This window comes from Ceratotherium simum, chromosome 30 (assembly GCF_057802395.1).
Source record: "Ceratotherium simum simum isolate JZ-2026a chromosome 30, ASM5780239v1, whole genome shotgun sequence".
Classification (NCBI taxonomy): Eukaryota; Metazoa; Chordata; class Mammalia; order Perissodactyla; family Rhinocerotidae; genus Ceratotherium; species Ceratotherium simum.
In genome coordinates this window covers 31,089,655-31,111,784 of record NC_141929.1, presented here as the reverse complement: position 1 = coordinate 31,111,784, position 22,130 = coordinate 31,089,655, and the positions used below count along the sequence as shown (strand labels likewise).

The 22,130-nt window shown below is 53.9% G+C and overlaps 1 protein-coding gene across 2 annotated transcripts; it reads left to right on the top strand.

Annotated features, from left to right (window-relative positions):
* Positions 1–1,341: 1,341 nt before the first annotated feature.
* On the top strand, positions 1,342–21,233 carry IRX5 (iroquois homeobox 5). 2 transcript variants are annotated; one of them, XM_087420247.1, is made up of 4 exons: positions 1,342–2,036; positions 3,076–3,481; positions 3,655–4,434; positions 21,169–21,233. In XM_087420247.1, the coding sequence occupies exons 1-4, from the start codon at positions 1,788–1,790 to the stop codon at positions 21,231–21,233; spliced, it is 1,500 nt and encodes a 499-aa protein (XP_087276373.1). In that variant the 5' UTR covers positions 1,342–1,787. The 2 variants fall into 2 exon arrangements, with proteins under 2 accessions (XP_087276373.1, XP_087276372.1); XM_087420246.1 differs by lacking the exon at positions 21,169–21,233 and having other exon boundaries at positions 3,655–5,133.
* Positions 21,234–22,130: the final 897 nt, after the last annotated feature.

The window sequence follows — 22,130 nt, the reverse complement described above, 5'->3', positions numbered from 1 at the left end:
AGAGTGTATCCCGCCGGTCAAAGTCATTGCGAGAAACTTTGGGTAGAGTCATGCTTCGGCGTGCGTGCGACCCCGTCACGAAAGGCCACAAAGTCCCTGATACACTGAGCTCCAGCGGAGTGCCCAACACTGTGCCAACCTCTGTCCTGGTTCACCAGCGCCCCTGTCTGTCCCAGAATTCGAGTGCGTCTGCGGCTGGTGGCGGGGCGGGGTGGAGAGGCGCGCGGAGGGTCTGTTTTGCATTCTAACTGCGTGGCCGTCGTGGGCAAGGGCTCTGCCTGTGGCTCCGTTGTGTGTGTTTGCCTTGCCAGCGCCTCGCTGAGCAAACAGTGGTTGGGTTGGGCACTGCTCGGCGAAGTGTTTGCAGTGGAGCGTGGGCGGGTGCGAGAGTGAGTGCGGAGGGGAAGGGGACCCGCACCCTCCACCACCACCGCCACCGGCCTGGCCGGGTGAGCTACGGATGGAAAGCCCCGAGAAAGAGGCAGTGAGGCATGGTGGGGGCGGGAGAAGGGTAGTGGGGTCCAGAGACCTACCCCGGCGTAGCTGCTGCTTCATCTGGCAGCTCTTGCCCACTACCTCTCCTCTAAAGAAAGGCTACCCCCGTAGCCCCGGGCCCCCAGTGTCTTCTCCCTCGCCGTCTGGCGAGTGGTTGGTGGAAGAGAGGCCAGGCCGGCGACGTGCAAATGTCCAAGGCTTTTCACTCGCCCACCTGCTGCTGCTGGCCGAGAGGGACAGTCATCCTGGACTCCCTGCGCTCTGGACGCGGGCATCCATCCGGCTCTCCCAGGGACTTTCATTCCGGGTCTCTAACTCGCTCTGGGGCTCTCTGGCTTGTGGGGAGAAGCCAGGGGCGGGTGGACGGCGATCCGCCTCGGAGCCCAGCCTCCTGGCGAACAAGAAATCCGCTAACTGCGTGATTGACTGTGGCGAGGAGAGAGCAGCGCGTCCGCTGGCGCGCAGTCCGCGGCCTCGATCCCTTTGTGCTTCAGAGCGGCCGGACCAGCGACCAGGGCCCGCCGTGCGTCGCAACTGCGGCTCCACCCCGACTTAGCACGGGAGGAAAGTTGGAAGAGATCGGGGCGCCTGGGATATGATTGTCATCCTGGAGCCGGCGCTCGAGAGTCTGAAAGGGGGGGGAGGGAGAGAGGGGGAGAGGGAGAGGGAGGGGGAGAGGGAGAAGGAGAGGGGGTGAGAGAGAGAGAGAGAGACCCGGGAGAGGAGGGGGGAGAAAAAGAGGAGGGGGGACAGGAGGGCTGCGGAGGAGAGGCGGGCGCGAGGGAGGGGCGAGGGGGAGCGCCAGCGAGCGGGAGAGGGAGCCGGGGAGGAAGAGGGAGAGGGCGAGGCGCGCCTGCCGGCCGGGTTGGCTGCGGCCGCCCAGAGGCTCCTGCCAGTCCTCCCACCGACTACACCCCGGGAAGGAGGAGCTTCAGGCGCGCACAAGGCGTCAGAATCCTCAATTTCCAACTTAGCATCTTGGCAGGACCTTTGCGAAGCCAAAAGCAGAGCCCCCCAGTGCAAAGAGCGAGGGGGAAAAAGAGAAAGCAGCAAGGGAGGGGGGAAACCCTGCCGGGGCGAGCGAGGCGCGCAGAGCAGCGGGCTCGGCGGTAGCAGCCGGAGGCGCGCGGGAAGCTAGCGAGGAGGCGCCGTGGGCCGGAGCCCGGAGCCGGGGCCCGAGGAGCGGCGGCCCGGGGCAGCCGGAGGCCAGGTGCCCGCCCGCTCGCCCTCGCAGGGCGCCGCCCGGCTCGTTGGCGGCCGCGGCGCGGCGCGCCCCATGCCCGTGTGTGGCCATGTCCTACCCGCAGGGCTACTTGTACCAGCCGTCCGCCTCGCTGGCGCTCTACTCCTGCCCGGCGTACAGCACCAGCGTCATCTCGGGGCCCCGCACGGATGAGCTCGGCCGCTCGTCGTCGGGCTCCGCGTTCTCGCCCTATGCCGGCTCCACCGCCTTCACGGCGCCCTCGCCGGGCTACAACTCGCACCTCCAGTACGGCGCCGACCCCGCGGCGGCCGCCGCCGCCGCCTTCTCTTCGTACGTGGTGAGTGAGCGGGAGCCGCGGCGGGCGAGGGCAGCGGGGGCCGCGCGGGGCGGGCGAGGGCTGTGGGCACACGGGCCTCGGCGCCACCGCGGACCGCCCCCGCCAAGCTTCGCGGCCCCTGCAAACTTGGGCGATCGTCTCGCTCGCCTTCGCCCGGGCCCGGGATCGGGAGTTGCTCGGAGAGGAGAGCCGCGTCTTGCTCGGATCGCTGAGCGGGCGGAAAGGGTTTTTTGGGGAGAGGTCGCTGCAATTAAAGAGCAGCATTTGGTTCAAACGTGGGCTCCAGGCAGCCCTGCAAATCTTATTTCACTTTATTTTTTTGGTTTTGCCATTTCGGAAAAGTAGTTCAAAAGAAGTAGACCCGAAATTTGAGCAGAAGCGTGCTAAGTCTATGTAAATGTGTTTGGCCTCGCCTTTAATTAGTCCTCCAAAATGTTGCAAATCCGTAATCCTATCTTCGCAATCCGATTTGCAGGTATTAAATTTCTGAAAAGTCGGCTGCGGTGCATCCGGGATTTTTCGGCCGGGTGCACTTTCTGGGAAAGCGCCGTGGCTTCGGTTTGGGGTAACACTTATGGAGGGGTGGGAGTGCCGGGACAAGGCTTAGCTTTCCGTTTGCCTTTCTCTGTGGGGGAAAACATGCCTTGACTTCCCTTGCTCTCCCCCCTTGCGCCCAACGTGCAGCCACTCGCGCGCGGACGCAGAGTCGCCGCCGCTGCCCAGGCCTTTCTCTGGCCGGATCCGCGCACCGGGGGCGGACGTGCCCGTGCAGACGGGGCCCTACAGGGTACCGCCGAGGCCAGGACGGCTTCAAGCGCCCCCGAAGGACCAGATTTCAGGAGTTGGCGCCCCCGCTGCCTTCTGAGGAGAAGGAGGGTCTGCCTTTGGGTCTGAGCCTGCCAGCCCTACCTCGGGGAAAGCCAGAGTTCGGGCCTCGCAGCCCGCAGACCCCCGGGCGCAGGGAAAGTGTGCTTCAGTCGTCCAGGTGACACTGGGGACCACGGCCCACTCTCACCTACTCTTTGCCTGTTGCCTGCAGGGCTCTCCCTACGACCATACACCGGGCATGGCAGGCTCCTTGGGGTACCACCCATACGCGGCCCCCCTGGGCTCATACCCGTACGGGGACCCCGCGTACCGGAAGAATGCCACTCGAGACGCCACCGCTACGCTCAAGGCCTGGCTCAACGAGCACCGCAAGAACCCCTACCCCACCAAGGGCGAGAAGATCATGCTGGCCATCATCACCAAGATGACCCTCACCCAGGTGTCCACCTGGTTCGCCAACGCACGCCGGCGCCTCAAGAAGGAGAACAAGATGACGTGGACGCCGCGGAACCGCAGCGAGGACGAGGAAGAGGAGGAGAACATTGATCTGGAGAAGAACGACGAGGATGAGCCCCAGAAGCCTGAGGACAAGGGCGACCCCGAGGGTGCCGACGCAGGTTGGTGGACGCAGGAAAGGGTGTGTTGAGCGGGAGTAAGAAGGAAAGGGGGGCCTGGAGAGGGGGCGCACAGGGCCTGGAGGTTGGGGGCTGGGGTCTTTGCCTTAGCGCGCGGGGACCCGGGCCCCGCCGCGCTGCCGCCGCGCCTCTGACGGCCTGGGTTTCGCCCGTAGGAGGAGCGGAGCAGAAGGCGGCTTCGGGCTGCGAACGGCTGCAGGGGCCGCCCACCCCCGCCGGCAAGGAGACCGAGGGCAGCCTCAGCGACTCGGAGTTTAAGGAGCCGCCATCCGAGGGCCGCCTCGACGCGCTGCCCGGGCCCCCCCGCGCCGGCGGGCCCTCCCCGGCCGGGCCAGCGGCTGCGCGGCTGGCCGAGGACCCGGCCCCTCACTACCCCCCGGGCGCTCCGGCTCCGGGCCCGCACCCAGCCGCGGGCGAGCTGCCCCCCGGTCCCGGCGGGCCCTCGGTCATACACTCGCCGCCGCCGCCGCCGCCGCAGGCGGTGCTTGCCAAGCCCAAACTGTGGTCTCTGGCAGAGATCGCCACATCCTCGGACAAGGTCAAGGACGGGGGCGGCGGGAGCGAGGGCTCGCCGTGCCCGCCGTGCCCGGGGTCCGTAGCCGGGCAAGCCCTAGGAGGCAGCCGCTCGTCGCCCGCCCCGGCGCCACCGCGCTCGCCCTCGGCGCAGTGTCCCTTTCCAGGCGGGACCGTGCTGTCCCGGCCTCTCTACTACACGGCGCCCTTCTATCCCGGCTACACGAACTATGGCTCCTTCGGACACCTTCACGGCCACCCGGGGCCTGGGCCAGGCCCCACAGCCGGTCCGGGCTCTCATTTCAATGGATTAAACCAGACCGTGTTGAACCGAGCGGACGCTTTGGCTAAAGACCCGAAAATGTTGCGGAGCCAGTCCCAGCTAGACCTGTGCAAAGACTCTCCCTATGAATTGAAGAAAGGTATGTCCGACATTTAACGCGGGCTGCGTCGGTCCAGGACTTTCCTAATTTATTAAAAAACATGGCCTTGGCAGTTATTTTTCCATCACCAAGAGAGAAAAACAAAACTACCCCTCCTATTAAAAAGTTTATAGTTCATGGAGATGAATGACATAAAAATGTAAACATCTCCACACACACAAAAATGTCTTAACGGACCGAAAAGAAAAATTAAAAAAATAATTTGTATTAAATCTTATTCTGTATATTTAATGTAGCATTTTTGTATTTAAATTGATAATTCAATATCTTTGAAGTAAATTATGAAATTAAGACACCTGTACAGGCATTTGATGTTTTTTTGTAATATAAATATATACATTTGTGTTTCCCCCAAAACTGTTTCATAGTTTAAAAATACAAGTTTAATTTAATTTTTTACACCTATTGATTTTTCTGGGTATGAACTAAAGTATTATTACAGAAAGGAAACAGGTTATACTCTTAGATTTAAAAAATGAAAGAAACTGCAGCCGCCTTTGTAAAATGCAAAATATTTAATTAAAAGAGATTTTAACATAATCAGAGCCACTTATTACTTTTTAGAAGCCTCAATAAACTGTCCATCGCCTTGGACAAAAGGTGCGAACTGCAACTTCTTTTCGAAGTGGGGAATGAAAGGTTCCATAGAACCTCAGTGTGCCAGGGGGAGGCCATAATTAGGCTGCAAGCCCCGGGGAACTTGGCCCTGCCCGGAATGCAGATTTGGATCACTGATGCGGGCTGCTTGGGGGAGATTGGACCCTGGAGGAGGAGAGAGACCCAAGTGTGTGCCCAGAAGGGAGAAAAGATGGCAAAGCCAGCTAGAGACACGCACCACCCGAGCTCCATCGCTTAACCTAATTACTTCCAATCAGTGTCGTGTTTTATGCAAAGCAATCAGCTGGTGAACTTTGCTAATGAGTTCGATTTTATGCCGGATTTAGCCCTTATTACTATTTCAAAGGTGCTGTGGGCTAATGCGAGCGGGATGCGTTAGGGGATGCCAAGGAGAAGGCTTTCCCAAGTCACTGTCTTTACCCCTTCAAAATTGGACGTTGATCTCATGGGATTTGATTAAATTAGGAAATGCTCCATCCGCGACGGTGCGGGTGGTAGGCGGCCCCATAGAGCCCGGCACAGCCGCGGGTCTGGGGCTGCGGGACCGGCAAGGGGACGGTTCCCCCCTTTCACAGGTAGGTGTCACACTTGTCCTGAATTACAAGGCTGCACTTTGCAGAGTCTGAGATTGGAGAGAGCGAGGGCGGAAGTGGGGGTGGGAGCGCCCTAGGCGCTTGGGGGGAGCAAAGGGAGCCCCGAACCGACCTGGAGAACCCCCCACGCCCCTCCCCCCCCGGGCCCCCTTTTGGACAAGTGGCCGTCAGAAGTTCGAGGACGTTTGCTTAGATAATGAGGCCGTTGTGGACTCTATCAGGCTTGTCGTCGCTTTAGCACTTTTCCCGTCTCGGATTCAAGAGTCCGAGTAGCTACAAAAGTATTTTTGAGGTTTTATGTTCTCGTTTTAATCCTGCATATTTCATCTCAAAATGAAAAGTCGAGATGCGTCTCAATCCCACGTGAGGAAGAGACATCTCCCTGCGCCGGAGGCCCGCCAGCACTGTCGGCGCTCGCGTCTCCATTTTGCGCTCGAGACGTGGAACCGCGGACGCGTTTTACTTCGTGGGAAATTTTCGGTGGTCGGGGGAGGGGAGGGTTTCCAGCAAAAACATATTCCAGCGAGGGGAATTAATTTGCTCTATTAAACCCGGGCGTGAGTGTGGAGAGAGTGTGTTTGCACATAACACCAGTTTAATTAGGCTAAATCAAAATGCACATATTTGCATTTCTTCTCAAGATTACTTTAACCCTACTTGGTTTTTTAAACACATCCAAACTTGCACATGCAAACTTGCACTTTTGCTATTTGTTTTTTTCAACCCTGCAACGGGGCTCCTTTAGCTTATTCGAATTTAGACAAGTTTGAAAGCTGCATTGTCCAGATGTTTTTGCGAACAGCAGTCGACTTTAGAGTTTAAATTAGTGAGAAAATTCACGCAGGGAAAATGATTTCAAAGCTGGAAGTGTGAATGATTAAATATTCATGAGACGATCGTATTTTATTTTGTCCCTTTAATTATAAATGATTTTTTTAAACAATTGAATTCCAGAGATGACTCGCCCAACCCCCCGCGCCCCAGCCCCCTCCATCCACCCCCTGACAGCCGGATTCACAATCAGCTTTCTCCCCCCTGTTGAATATGCAGCCCCGGGAGTCACCTTCTCTTCTAAAAAAGTCAGAAGAATAGGCCAGTCTGCTTCTCTTAAGAGAGAGTTTAAGGACGACATCAACTCTGTGGGGTTTTGGAAGCACTGGCTCTAAACCCTGCCCAACGATTTTAAAAAGAAAATTACAGGCCTCCTTGTGTTCCCCGGAATATGCAAATAGCGCGGCGCGGGCCTCCCAAGTCTGATCGCCGAGGCTCGGGGCTGGGAGCTGAATGCCCGCGGGGCTGCCTGGGAACGGGAACGCGCCCCGGGGAGCCCGCGGCCTTTCTCCCCAACGAGGGGCAGCGCAAGGAGCCTCCCGGCCAGGGATCGAACCCGCCAGGGGCTGGAAGGCTGGTGCCAGAGTCGCTGCCCCCTGCTCGCATCCCTCCTACCCTTGGCCCCTGCAGGGTCTATGGTTTTCTTTGCGTACTTCATCTTGAGTACAAGCCCCCAATTAAGTTTGAGGCTTTCTCCTTTGTAGAGCTGGGTTTCAGTGGCCAGTGGCTTTTCTGGTGTCTAGAGCCTTTCCACTTTGGGGGAGGCCTGCCGGGCAGATCCGGGTTCGGGCATTCAGGAAATGTCTCCCGCCTTTAATCTTAGAAGTAGTTGCGTGTCTTTACAGCCCCAAATCCCGCCTCGAGCCTCCGCTTGGCCGCGTCTTAGGCCATCTCGAAGACGATGGGTCCTAGAGGCGTTGTGGTAGGGGTTCTTCGCAGGCTTGGACTGGGGCGCGGAAGTTCCGCGGGCGGCAGCGCCTGAGACACCTCGGTTTGGCGGCTGTGCGGGCGTTTGCCACCTGCACTTGGCTGCGCTGGTTCCGGCCCTCAAGGAGCGCCTAGTTTGGCACTTAGGGACTAGGAGGCGCTGAATCCCTGGCAACGGGGACGGCAGAATCACTGAGTGGGGTCTATGGGGTCAGCCCCCTGAGGCAGCGCTAAACCGGGAACGGGCTGGATCCCTTTCCTTACCCCTCTGCGCGGGGCCGAATCAGTTCATGAAATTTGGGGGTGAGGAGCCCGGTTAATTCCCGAGGGCGCATACGCGGACATTGAGGAGAGGCTGCGGAAGGGGGCCTTTCCGCTTCCCACTCTTCGGCTCGAGGTACCAGGGCCCGAAATATTGTTCCCCCGCCTGGGTGCGGGGCCTGCATCGAGGCCTCCTGGTTTGCACGCCCCTCGGGGCCTCTCATTCCGCGTGATGTGCGCAGCTCTCGGAGCCTGGAAGGTTCGGGGGTAGAGTCGTGTGTGCAGTTTCAGAACGGGCCGTGCCTCCCCGCCCACCTGTCCCCCACAACTAGCCGCCATCTCGGGCGGAGGCACGGAATAGCGCTTTGCAAAGCGCCCAGAGAGAAAGGAATGTGATTGCGCTCCCGAGAGGGAGCCGGACGCGAGTCAGTTTAGGAAGGGCGCCGCCTACTGGTCCCCAGGCGCCACGCGGTTCACACAGAGCAGGAGTTGGGCGAGACCGGCTATGCCCCCCACCCACAGCCGGGCCTTAGCTCTGAACCCCAAGCAGGTCGAACTTAAACTGCGCCGTCATCGCTGCGGCCTGGGACCAGGACCCAGTTAGTGTTGGGAATCTAGAGAGCAGGGCCTGCGACTAGAACAGTTTTAACCCTACGGATTCCCGCCACGGCTTGGGCACAGCCTAGAAAACCAGGCGCAGGCAATTGAGAACTATGCCGACGACAGAAACAGCCTGCCGGTGGGGGCCGCAGCCGTGCGCAGCCCGCGCAGCGCGCCGGTGCCCCCGCTCCGCTTCAGGTGCACGCACCTCCGATTCCGCTGGCCTTGCCACGCCAGGGCTCTGGACCCCGCGCAGTTTGAATTTGCGGTGTGGCATATCCGGGCTCGACCGCGCCCCGGCGCCCCCAGAGACCGTTTCTTTCTTTTGGCCTGTGCGTTGGACATCTATAGGAAAAGGAAAAATAAACAAAACTACCCTCCAATTCTTCTAACCCTCCTATTTCGAAAGCACCTTTAGTGAGGTCGGCGTGCCCAAGCAGCAGGTCCTCACCTGGGCGTCCCCCTTCACCCCCCAGAAGCGCTAACGGGTGGTATCAACTGGTCTCCCCCTGGTGCAGGGATATTGGGGGAGAGAGGGAGCGCGCCCTTGGCCTGGCTTTTCGCATTTCTGGCCACTCGGCCACTGAATAGGAGGAAATTCGGCCTGACTGGGACCTTGCCGCCTGCCCTCCCCTCAAACTGGCCAAAGCTGCGGGGCTGTCCCCAGGCCCACTCCGCGGGTCTCCCTTTGTGACCAGGCCAGAACTGGTCTTTTTTTCGTTTTCGCGCTAACTGCGACTTGGGTCCTGGGCACAAGGCGGGGCCCAGGTTGTGGCCTAACAGATGATCGCCTCAGGGGCGGGGATGCTGCTCTGGCTGCAACCCCTGAGCTGGCCGGCCCCTCTTAGCCATTGGAAGGTCTCTGGCCTTCTGTCCGCCGCAGGCCCCAGCCCTGGGTCCCCAAGGCCGCCCGTCCCGCCGCGCTCGTTTCCGGTGCCCGGACGAGCCCGGCGCGCCCGGACGCCACTTTTCCCGGTGAAATCTGCTTTTATTTGCTCCGAGCAAACCCCGGGCTCTCAGCGCTCCCGCCTGATGGATGCAAATGTAAATGTGCACTTATTTAATTGGATCAGGCCCCAAGATAAAAGAGATAAACGGCTCCCCGTGTGCTAACATTTTCCGAGGCATGCAGCGCCGCGTGGAGGGCAAGCTAATGCAGGAGCTGCACGTCGCCCGGCTCGAGCTCACCGCGGCCATAGCGCGCTGGCCCGTCGGCTCGCTTTGGGCCGCGGCTCCTCGTCGACCTCCTTTGCAGGGGCCCTGCCGGCCGGGTAGGGTCCCCGTAGAGCCTTCCTGTGCACCAGGACCGGGAAGTGAGAAGACGCGGCGTCGGCTTAGCGCTTGCAATTACCCCACCCCTCGCCACAACTTTCTCCGGCTTGTTCCCCTCTCCTTTCTTATTCAACTCTATGCTGGAGCCATACCGGCCGGCCCCTTTCGAGAGAAAAGCCTTTCTTGCTCCCCTCCCCAGGCGTCGTCTTTTACTCCAGGTGGCGGTTTCAGAAAGACGCGAGGGCCACGAAAAAGACTAGGCGCATCCACCTGGGCCACCAGGGCCCGGTGAAGCCGCCTTTTTGACGGAAGGGCCCTCTTCTCTGCTCCCAGATGGCCGTCTTTTGGAGCCTGGGATTTCTTTCAGAATCCACAAGAAGCCATGGATTATCCCCTCCCTCCAGTAATGTACGCACGCAATACACAGCCCTTCAATAATTTCAAGGGGTCGCGAGACCCCGACATCCAGACAGTAGGAGGAATAAAATGCTGCCGGGCGCTTCCCTCCCCGGGGCTGGAGTTCTGAACTTCAGCGCCAGCGCATCCTTCTCCGCCGTCCTCAAGATCGTTCCCCAATTTTGAGCCTCGGTTTTTCCCGCAAAGTTTCCCTTCTGTTCGGAAGGGCTGGGGAGGAAGTCAGGGTGGGCGAGGACAAGAGGCCACAGGAGACAGAATGCGGAGGATGGGTACTAAGAAGCCAGGGAATGGGGGCGCCCCAGGTGGAGACCCTCGCCAGGTAGTTCCCGGAGACTAGGCTGGGCAGGGCTGGGAGGGCTGGAGCGGGTGAGGCTGGGCCGGGTGAGGCCCTGCTGGGCAGGGCGGCCCGGCCGCGCCCCATCCCCAACGCGCTGATGGATTGGCTTGTCAGGAGAGCTCTGTGCGCGGAGCCCATCAGAAAGCACTTACCTCGCTAAACTGAAATTACTGTCTTTTCAGGGGCTAATTTGTGTAACTCCCATGGAGGGGCTTGGAGGGGGTTTGATGAGGCATAAAATGATGATTAATGAATTTATTGGCCGCTGCTCATCAAACACGGGCTGAAGAGCTCCGGGCTGCCCCGTGGCCTGGCGGTGGCGCTCAACACAGCTGGGGTTCAGCCTCCGAGGAGGGGGGTTCAGCGCCTGCAAGGGTTTCCCCAGCGCGGGCCTGTCCCTGGGCGCTTTCCTTGACCTGAGCTGCTTTCTGCTGACGGCCCGGACTCGGGGCGCAGGCTCCAGCCACGCCGCCATCGCCCCCTGCGGGCCAGCTGCTCAGGCCTGGGGGGAGGGCCGGGATCCTCCGGCTGTGAGCCCTGAGGGGGGCGGCAGCCTCTCCGGACTCGAGTGTGACCAGAGCACCCCAGGCAGCGTGGAGTTGGAGACCTGGGACGTTGTGGCTTACTGGTGGGTGCCTGGGCCTTGGTGGCTCGGTCCTACCTCTGCGACTTACTAAGCTGTGTGTCTTGGACAGATCAAATAACCTCCGCGAACCTCAGGGGCCTCATCTCCAACACGGGGCCTGTACCACCCCTAGCGGGTGGCACACAGTTGCCCTTCAGTATAGTTATTAGGGTCCTGCTCTCTTAAGGCTTCACTTCACTGGAGACACTAGCAGAGGCCTGGGGGGAAGGGGGAAGGGCCGGAGACAGAGGCTTCCGGTTCTGACGTGGGGGGATCCCACCAGAATGGCTGATGTTCCTTAGTACTGTCACCCCACCACACACACACCAGCAGTGCATCACTCCCCGGGCTTGATGGGAGGGCACTGGGGAGCCTGGAAAGGCAGTTAGGAAAGTGACCTGATCAGAGCTGGGCTTTAGGGAGCTGAGTGCACCTGCCTTGGGGTAGAATCGAAATTCAGGTTAGCCGGCAGGACAGTTCAGCACTCCTCCTACTCATAACCCCCCTATGTCTGCCGGCTCTGTCTTTTGGAATCTGTCCACAAGGGACTTTCGGTTACTTCCCCTGGTCTCAATCAAGAACTTGCAGCCCTTGAACTTATACATTCAGCTGGGACTCTTTACCCCACCCCCCACCCCGCACCACCCCCCACTGCCACACCCAGATCTCCCAACAGTCTGTTCTACGTTTGCCCCCCCACCCCCCAGACATCCTGCCCTGCTGAAGGGACCTTGGCATCGGCCTCTCCAGTGGAATGCTGAGGCTGGCCTCCGTGTTAGTGCAGGTCCGCTTAAGCTGTTCCCTTCCCTTCCTCCAACACATTCTGATCCAGCACCTCTGATATCCCAGATGCATTCTTCTCTGTGCTGATGATGCAACAACAAACAGCACAAAGTGCCTGCCCTCCCGGAGCTTACACTTTAGAGGCGGAGACAGGAAGAAAACAAACCAACGTCATAATGGCTCATCCCCATATCCAGGTCATGAGTGTTAGGGAAAATGTTAAGTAGGGTAAGGACGTGGACGGGAGTGTGCTTTTCCACGGGAAGCGTGCTCCCTTCCGGTAGGGAGGTGGCATTTGAGCAGAGACCTGAAAGAAGGTAGGGCATAGGCCTTGCAGATATCTGGGGAGAGCAAGTTCTGGACAGAAGGAATAGGAAGTGCAAAGGTCCTGAGGTGGGAGCAGGTTTGAGCAACAGCAGGGAGACCTTTATGGGAGAGGATGAGGCCAAGGTAAAGCCAGGTTATATGGAGCCTTATAGGTCCTGGTGAGATCTTTGAGTTTTATAATGAGAGAGCGAGGGAGGGATTTGCGGGGAGTGACAGGATCTAATTTATGTTTTAAAGGCATCCCCAGGTGTGAGGAGCTAAGACTCCGGGAGGGCATAAGTAGAAACAGGGACCAGCAAGGAGGCTGATGGAGAATCCAGGGGAGGTCATGCTGCCTTGGACCCAGCTGGTAGCCAGAGAGATGGGGAGAAGTGGTCAGGTCTGGGCTACATTTTGAAGGTAGAGTCAAGAGGCTTTGCTAATGGATTGGATGTGGGAGATGAGAGGAGGGGAGTTCTGGATGCTACAAGGATTCAGGCCTGAGCACCCAGGGGCCTGGGAGGGGGTGTGCCATTCACTGAGGGGTCAAACAGCAAGGGAGGATCAGGGTTTTTTTTTTTTTTTTTTTTTTTTTCAGAGACGGGGAAAGTTAGATACTCTTTGACCTGATGCCCAAGCCCTTTGGCCCAAAGGAGTCGCTCTAGTGGACATGCTGGGCTTCTCGTTGCCAAGGACACAGTGTCCAGCACAAACCCTAAGGAGACAGATGCTCCCTCCTGAAACCGGAGATCTCAGAGTTCTCTGGCCGCCATATCTCTCCTTTTATTTCTGTTTTCATTTGTTTTTTTTAACCAGTGGAGAAACTGAGGTTCCGAAAGTGAAAATGACTTACCCAGGTTCATATAGTGAGTTTCTAGGCAGAACCGAATCAGAAACCCAGGTCTCCTAATTCCTGGGCTGTATTCTTCTCTGCCAAGCTAAATTCTCTGGGATATCTGTATTTTAACAGAGAACTCCTGGAAACAAAATGCCTTAACAGAGAGGAATGAATTTATAATGGTGGACTCTCAGACTCTGTGACAGGCTGTCAAGGGAGATATTTTTAGGCTGGGCCGGGAAACATCTTAGCCCTCCTTGGATGCTGCTGGAAGACGGCTGCCTCCTCAGGACTCCGTGCGTGAAGTACAGATGAGGGGAAAGTTCGGAACGTGCCTTCCCTCCCAGACACTCAGCAGCAGGGAGGAACCGGGACGGCTGCCCCTGCCAGGGAGTGGGTTTTTCCCCCCTAAATAATTGCTATCTGAAAAGATTTCTCATTTCTCCCTGGACGTGACTGTCTGCCCGCCCACAATTATCTCACATAATACACGCAAAAGTTAATATTCCTCTGCCCATCATTTCACAGAGCAACTCCTATCAAACAAAGATTTGGGTTGGGGGCAGGGCCCCGAATCATGGGGCTTTCATGCGTTTATTGTGAATTTCTTTTTTTTGATGTCTCAGCCTGACTGCTTTCTTCTCAACCCTTTTCTTGACTCTCTGTGTTGTATACGTGGTCGTCAACTTGGGGATTTTTTCCTGTAAAACTATCAGTGGCTTTGTCCCCAAGGGAACCCACGGGCCCTTAGGAACAGCATCTCGACATCTTTCAAGCAGAGCGATACATCTGTTAGCCCCGGATTCCGAATCCCCTCACAGTTCCAGAACAGCCCAGACACCTTCCCAGCTAACAAGGTTTGACATCAGACTTACCACACAGTTGTCATTTCTGAGACGTTTTTTTTAGAGCCAAACCGCAAGGTTTTTTTGTTTGTTTGTTTGTTAGTTTTGTGTGCCTTCTATTTGTATCCAGCATCTAAATCCAAACCCTGTGGTCATAGGTGGCTCTTTTTCCAAATAGTTATACGTGCAAAGATGTTCATTGGTAGCTGAGGACCGATTTTCTTGGATCACATAAAAGAGTGCATTAGTGGCAACTTGGAGAAAAGGGCTCGTCTGGAACAACAACCACATCTTCGCTTTTATGAAGAGTGTGGTAGAAAAATCGTTGGCCGGGTTTATTTTGGTTGGTGGAGTTGTTTTTCTCTCCAGATTTCTTTTTTTGTTTCTTTTTTTTTGGTTGTTTCTTTTTAATTTTCCCTTTTCATCTGGTAAACGCCTGACAGGTCCTAGAACATGCAGGAGGAATGTCAGAGAAGGATCCACAGGACTCGAGACTGCAAGGAATGAGCCGTTCCTTTGCTGACTGCTCCTCAAAACGTACTCATTCGGGCCCCACCCTCCAGATCCTTGTCATAGCCTCCGACTCTTGAAATTACTGTTTACAGAATCATTTCTTTTGAATTTTGTCACCACTTACTTATTTTGAAAGGAATATTTATACTGCTATTGTAACTGAAAAACTCCTATCACTTGCCATCAACAGAAAACAATTATGAAAAACAAATTAATTACAGAAAGTTCCTTGCCCCTGGGCTTTGAAGGCAACTGGCATCTCTCAGGGTCTCTGTGCCCCTAAGGGTTTCCCCAAACGGAATCCTTCTGCTTTGCAGGCTGCCTTCAAAGTTATGTGGGCCACATGAGAATCTCTTCACCTCCACCTAAAATCGTCTTATGTTCCTCCGGAGATGTGCTTACCACACTTTGGAAAATAGCAACTGCTCATTTTACAGGTAGGGAAACTGAAACCTCGAGAGGTAAAGCAACTTGCTCAAGATCACGTGGCTAGCTGGTGACAGAGCCAGAGGGGGCTGTCTCCCTGTCCCCACCCTGCCCCTGCGCACCCCTTTCTTAATAAAGCCCTTGCACCCTAATCCTCATCTCAGGGCATGCTTCAGGAGAGGGAGAGGCAGGAGCCACATGGGAGGATCTTCACAAACCTGCTGAGCTGTTCTTTCCATCCCACTGGTTCTATAGGGCTGGACCCTTTCGTCCTGACTGTGGGGTACTCTTTGGGGTAAGAGGCCAAGTCCCGCACCCAATATGCTCTTTGACACCATGAAGGACTCGCCCTTCTCCTTTCCTTCTGCAGGGGAGGAGGAGGGGCTGGAGCCTCCAGCTCTGAGCAGAGTGTGGGGAGGGGGTTGGTGGGCTTGAGAGGGTGGATGCCATCTCCCTTTGAGAGGTTCCAGTCGTCTTTCCCCCTCTCCAGGTGCTTACAAGTGGGAGGTTCCCATCCCACTGCCTCCTTCCTGAAGCCAACCACAGTGACACGCGGTGACTCTGTTTAGTGCCGACAAGTTGGGGGCTGTTGGGTTCCTGGCGGTAATGTCACTCAAAGTCAACCCCCCCCAACCTTGTCCCTTTCCACTCTCTTTTCTCCCCCAGTGGGAACCTTCAGCATAGCTTGCTTATCAGGTAGGCCATCCCCCCACCCTGGCCCTGCAAGGCCTGCCGTGACCCTCAGTGGTGCTGCAGTACCCCTGGCTTAGCCTCCAGCCCCAGCTCTCACCTCTGCTCTAGGCCAAATCTCCGACTGCCTGAATGTGTATCTCCAGCCAGAAGAACCACAAATTCAAAATGTTCAAACTGAAGTCACCCCCCCACACCACCTCTACAATTCCTACCCTTACCCCAACCCCAGATCCGCTTCTCTTGACTTCCTTCATCCAGTCACCCAGTGGAAGGACTTTAGAAACATGCCAACACCTCTCTTTTCTGCATGCCTCACATGTGTTCGCTCCCCAAGTCCCATAAATCCTTCTGGGGAATCTCGTCCCATCTCGTCCAAAGCGCCTCCCCTCCACTGCGCTCGTCCAACTTTTGTCACCTGTTGCATGGACGATCACATCCCCTCCTGGCGGTCTCCCTGCCCCAGTCATCTTCGTAGCACCCACATAGAGCCCAAAGCCTGGCGTGTCCTGGGTATTCCATACATGCTGGTGGAAATGAAAACAAACAGATGGATCTCAAGCCAATGTACTTGTTTGCATTTTCCCATAGAAATATGAATTTTGAAACAACTCTGGGGTCAGACAGATGTGAGTTCAAATCCTGGCTACACTGTGTTATCTTGGGTGTATTAGTGAGCCAGATTAAGTGACTGAGAAATCTAAACCTCTGTGGTTTAGGACCTGTGGTGATTGAGAAGGTGGGCTCTAATGCCAGACTGCCTGGATTCCATTCCCATCTGTGCCATTTGCCAGCTGTGCAACCCTGGGAAAGTTCCTTAACCTTTCTGAAACTCAGTGTCCTCATCTATAAAACAGGGATAATAACAGTATCTACCTCAGAGGCAAGGATTAAATGAGATAACGTAAGCAAAGCCCACCAAAGCACACGGTCGACTCTCCATAGATGTAAGTTCTTACCACTATTACTCGATAAATATGATGTCATATTATTGAAAATGACTTCATCTGAGAATTTCTAAAATTGTGTAGTGTGTTTTCCCCAGCTCTTAACTACCTCACATCTTTTTGCTGATCAGCGATAGTTAAGATGTCTAGAGTTAAAAAAAAAAAAAAGCTTATTTTAAGAATCACTCCTTGGAACATTATTTCATTACTTAAACTTTCTGCTGACTCATCTGTTCCTTGGTAACTGAGTCTTTCTTTACCAATAACTTTAATTACATCAATCACTCATTCCAAAAACCGCTGAGTAATGAAAACTCCTAGAGGTGACACCACGGACTTCTGTCACACAAGCAGGGGCTTGTGGAGGGAGCACAGGTCTTTCTTTCCTTTTCTTTCTTTTTTTATAACAGTTAGTACTTCAAACAGGGAAAATATGTTTAGCTTTCATGATTTGCTATCTGTCCATCTACCTCTCTATCAAATTTACAATTTGCAATCTTCATAGCGGGAGGCTTGACAATTTGTAACTTCTTGAATAGAATGGAATTTGTTTCATCTTATGACATTTCTTAGTCATAAGGCCCATGTCTCCATCTTGAGGATAAAATAAATGACGTTTGAGGATTCCAACACCAGTTCCTTTGCTGAAAGCTGCTAATTGTGTAATTCAAGGGTTAACATATCACCTAAACAATTATTTTGTTATCAATAATAACAGCTACCTTATCAAGCTCTTAGAATATGCCAGTTACTGTGCTAAAAGTTTTCCACACAGGATCTCGGTGGAGCCTCATCAGACCTATGGAGTAGGTACTATTCTTATCCCCATTTTACAGGTGAAGAAACTAAGGCACTGAAAGGTTTATTTGCCTAAGTAGGTGTCACAGTGAGATATGGACCTGGGAATATCTGACTGTCATTTCTGTGTCTAGACGGAGCCAGGAGGGAGCTGCTGGTTGTTCTTTGCTGCTTTAGGCATTAGCTGTTTGTCCAGCTACTCATGGCTCAATTCTGCTGTGAGTAGAATAAGGTACCTGCTATTTGCTAAGCTTGAAATGCTATTTGATGCTTCAGGGAAGCTGTGACCCTCAATTTGGTGAGAGGAGTAGGACGTGGGGGGCGGGGGGGGGCATGCATCTCACAAAGCCCTGCCCCAAATTACATGTTCTTCCTTCCTCCCCTCCCCTCCACACTCTGGTCCTCTCCCTCCTGGACTGTGACATCAGCCTCCTAATAGGTCTGTCTGTCTCCCAGCACTCCCCCTATCTTTCCATCTACATACTCTCATCTTATTGGCCTGGAGACAATAGCCAGGGGAGCTATGGAAGGTTGAAGAGCAGGAGATTGACAAAATCAAGGGGCGGTTTCTAAAAGGTTAAAGTCCCAATTCCTCTCCATGTCCTTCAAAGCTCTTCATCAGTCTGACCCCACTCTCCTATGTGGCCTCGTCTCCCAAGACCCTTCATGGGTATCTTGTGCTGTAGTCACACCAGCTAAACAGTCACTCCCCACGCTCTTTTCCCAGGCTGCTTCCTCTGCCTCAGAGCCATCCGTCCCAGTCACCTGTCTACATTCACTCGCCCTTCAGAGATTGCACTCAAGCACTTCTAGAGGCTTCTAGGGCTTTCTAGATGGCTCCAGCCCACACTGCTTCCTCTCCATGTGGGGCTGCTGCTGAGGAAGAGGCAGCAGAGTGCACAAGCTCTGGGGTCAGAGAAAGCTGGGTTTGCATCCCGTCTCTGCCCCGTACCAGCTGTGTGACCTTGGGCAAGTGGCCTGACCTCTCAGCCTCGGTTCCACCACAGGAAGGATGAAACATCTGTGTCCTGGGAACCTGGTTCAGACAAGTGTGAGCACGTCTGTGGAGTGCTTTAGAAAGTCATTCATTCCAGCATTGCCTACAAAGCCAGTATGTTCGTTGGTCACAGACTGAGGGCCCGTGTGTGGGACTGGAAACAAGATAATTCCAAAAAGCACGCATTTTTCTGAGCTCTGAACTGGCCTTCCATCCTTGCACATATGGTCTGGTTCTGAGCGCTCATGGTCTGTTTGTCTTGAGCCAGTACCATACTGTTTGTCTTACTACGGCTTTGCAGAGTGTCTTAAAATCTGGTAGGGCAGTCCTTACTTTTGAGTTTTTTAAATAAAACTATTTGACTTAGCTATTCAGGGGTGTTTATTCTTCCACATAAATTTGAAGATGAGTTGTTCAAGTGTTTAAATAATTTATCTTTATACCCTTTCCCTCAATACTGTGCCAGGCAGAGTCTCAGCTTCAGCCTAACAGGGGTGAGAGCACCAGGTAATTCTCTGAGGACACAGGTTGAGGAAGTCGTACAGTGCATGCCCGAGTCCTATCAGGATCTGTCTTGGGTACCCCGCTAGTCAGTCCTGAGCTGAACCTGAGGGCCCAGGTGTCTCCCCTTGGATGGAGGGGCGGAGCAAAGGCCCCTGTAGCTCCAGGGCAGCTGAGGGAGGAGTCTGCTCCCTGCTGCTGGCCGGCAGTACTCACCTGCGCCCGGTGCTCCCTGCAGAGTGTGGAGCTGGCTGTGTGGGGATGTGGGACTTCCAGTGCACCCACACCCAGTGAGGGAGCTTCCTCACCTTCATCAGGGCTTCCTTAACACCCCTGGCCCAGTCCTGAGTCCTGACCGTCCCTATTGCATGACAAGTACAGGGGCTTCAGGGTGCATTGTGACGAAGAGTGCTGGCTCGGGAGCGAGGCTGCCTGGGTTCCAGCCCTCCATGCTCCCCTCCCATGAGCCTCCCCTTAGCAAGTGGCACCACCATCTAGGGAGCTGGGACTCATTCTCAGCTTTTCCATCTGATCCAGATTGTCACCCCAGGTCACCAAATCTGGGTGCAGATTTGGTGGATTCAATGTCCTTGATTTTTTCCTTGAATCTCTACTTTCTTTCCTCCCTACCACCGTCACTGTAATCCAGGCCACTGTCATCTCTCAGCTCCTCAAGGCCTGCCAGCTCTAGTCCTGCTCCCTGCAGTTAGCCGATTTTCCCTACTGAAGATAGACTTCATATGAAGATAGACTGCGTTCCCTCCCTAAAATATTTCATGGCTCTCTATTGCCTTCATACATGGTCCAAACTCCTATGATGCTCCTTCCAACTTTATGCTCTAGACCTGTAAAGCTCTTTACCATTTCTATGCACTGTTTTGCCTCTGGGCCTTTGTACATGCTGTTGTAGCTTGCCCGTGTTCTCACTCTCTACCCTCATGTTTCTACAGTCAACCCCTACATAGTACAAAGTCAGTGCTTACAGCTCCCTTCTCCCTCAGTGCTCTGCCCCTTTCTGTGCTACAGGTATAAAGGAAGAGATAAGCAAACTTTACCAGCTGTGTGACCTTGGGTACTTAATTCACCTCTGAGGTTCAGTCTATCCATCTGTAAAATGGGACACAATATAGCAATAAGAGTCCATTCCAGGTGGACACATTAAAAGTCAGTGTACGATTCACTGCCTCCTAGGATTGTGGAGAGGATTAAAGGAGACCATTGCTGGCAAATTTCACAGACCAGTGGAGGAATAAACAGCGGCATAAGGCCCAGCCCTAGCCTTAAGGAAATTTCACTGAGATCAGACTCATACTACCATGGCTGACAGCTCCTTGTGAGCCTTTCCTTCTTTCTTTTTACCTGAAGGAACTCCAACTTTGTTTGGGGTGTCAACGTGCCCAGCCCTAAGGGGTGAACCATTTATGTCCAGGTCCAGTTGCGATAATTCCATTCTCCTTTGCCAGATATTCACTTTCCCAGCCTCCCTTGCAGCTAGGTGGTCATGTGACCAATTCTAGCCAATGAGACATGAGGAGACATCTAATCTTTCTGAACCTCAATCTCTTCTTCTGTAAAATGAGGAGGTGGGATCAAAGAAGAGTGATGTTTAATCCCTCTGCTTTTTTTTTCTTCATAAAAGCAAAGAATCTCCCTTTTTTGGTCCCAAAGAAATCTTACATGGAATCCTAATATATCTAACAAACAAAGAACAATTGCTTTAATTGAAAGGGAGACTGGAGAGTGCAGGAATCCCATCCTAGTCTTTGCAGGCAGCCACTGAAGCACATCTACAAAACTCCACTGGGATGGAACATCTCTACATCCAGTAGTGGACATGTGTTATTTTATTTGTGTATATTTTTAGATACTTATTCTGCTCCAGCATCCTGAATTTCCCTTGGGAACCACCTCTCCTCTCCCCTGGGTCCATATGCTTTTGATGAAGTTAACTCAATTCTGATTCTAGACATATGATTTACAGCTGCCCGACAGTCCATCCCCCAGATACAGTGACTGGTTCAGGAATGTGCACATGACTCAATTTGGTCCAGTGAGATGGAGGCTATAATTGTTATTAAATTTGAAGAGAGGGAGAGGCTTCCTTTCCCATTGAACTTGAACCCTGGACTATGAACCCTGAGAACGAAGTCCACATGGAAGGGAACAGAGCTGAGTGATGGAAAGAGACCAGATCTTAGAGACTCTGAGCCCTTGGATTAAGAATTGCCTGAAGACAGACAGACTTACCTACAGATTTTTGGGTTTGTAATCAATCAATTCCCTTTTATTTAAGTAGTTTGAGTTTCACCTTCTATTTTTGCAACCCAAAGAGTCCCAACTAGTACAACTCCTTTCCAGATCCAGAATCCTGGGATCCTCTGAAAGGTAGGTGTGAAGGCTGTTCACAAATGTTCGTTTTTCTCCTCCTGGGCCTGTAGTAGGATTGTACCTCACTACTCATTCTGCGTGAGGCGTGGCATATGATTCTGTTGGCAAAGGAAGTAATATGTGTCACTTCCGGGTGGGCTCTTTAAAGGTCCGTGCATGATTCACTTTGCCTCTCTTTCCTTCCCATAATGATGTTGCAGATGGTGGAGGCACGATCAGCCTGGGTCCCAGACTGAGGACAACATGGAGCAGAGACCCCTGCTGACCCTCGATGGATATGTACTGTGAGCAAGAAATAAACCTTTGTTGTTTTAAGCCACTGAGATTTTGGGTCATTTGTTATAACAGCATAACTTAGCCTCTCCTGAATAATATACTCAGAATTAATCTCCTTTTCCTCATCCTTCTGCCCCTTCCTTCTCTCTCCTCTCTCTCTCTCTCATTGCTGCTCTGCCCAGCAGTCTTATATAACTCTATTTCTTAACTTATCTTCTGTCAACAGACTGTTAAAAGGCTTCCATGATTGTTCATTTACAGCCTTACCAGTGATATCCAAGTGGACATGGGCAGGAGACAACCAGCCTGCCCTGACAAAGCCGTGCCCCTGGCATCACCACCAGTGCCAATCAATCACAGCTGTCAGTCACTCATCCTCCCCAGCACTGCCCTCAGCAGGCCAACTTCCTAATCATATTACTGGACTCACAGGGCTCTGAGTTCTGCAATAAAACCTTCACCGGGAATTCCCATTCATTATCTTATGAAAATTAACAAGACCCTGGAGTCTGTGCTATGGTATTCATAACATAATGCTCTGCCAAGATTAAAAAAATATCAACAATTAAAAACACTATATACATTGGCCTTCATGGTTAATAAGCAATTTCTAGAGCTGATCAGTTAGTTAAGCCAACGCAGAAGATTCTGCACCTGGGGTGGAGGTTTGGCAAGGATTAAATTCTTTGGAAAGCGGAAAAGTAGAAGTAAAACATCCCTGAAGCTTGAGCATGATCATCATCATTAACATACATGATGCTTGTATAGCTCAGGAGTCTCAAACTTACCTGCCGAGAGGGACCACATAGCCCATGTAAATGGGCAAAGCAGGCATATGGGAGTGGTGAGGCCTGCAGAAAACTTCACAGGGATACCTTTTCTACAT

What these genes read in the sequence shown, in the direction of transcription:
- IRX5 (XM_087420247.1), top strand. Translation starts at nt 1,788, where the DNA reads ATGTCCTACCCGCAGGGCTACTTGTACCAGCCGTCCGCCTCGCTGGCG. An exon ending in CCGCCTTCTCTTCGTACGTG is followed by an intron (nt 2,037 to 3,075) that starts GTGAGTGAGCGG and finishes TGTTGCCTGCAG; the next exon opens with GGCTCTCCCTACGACCATAC. An exon ending in TCCCTATGAATTGAAGAAAG is followed by an intron (nt 4,435 to 21,168) that starts GTATGTCCGACA and finishes ATGATGTTGCAG; the next exon opens with ATGGTGGAGGCACGATCAGC.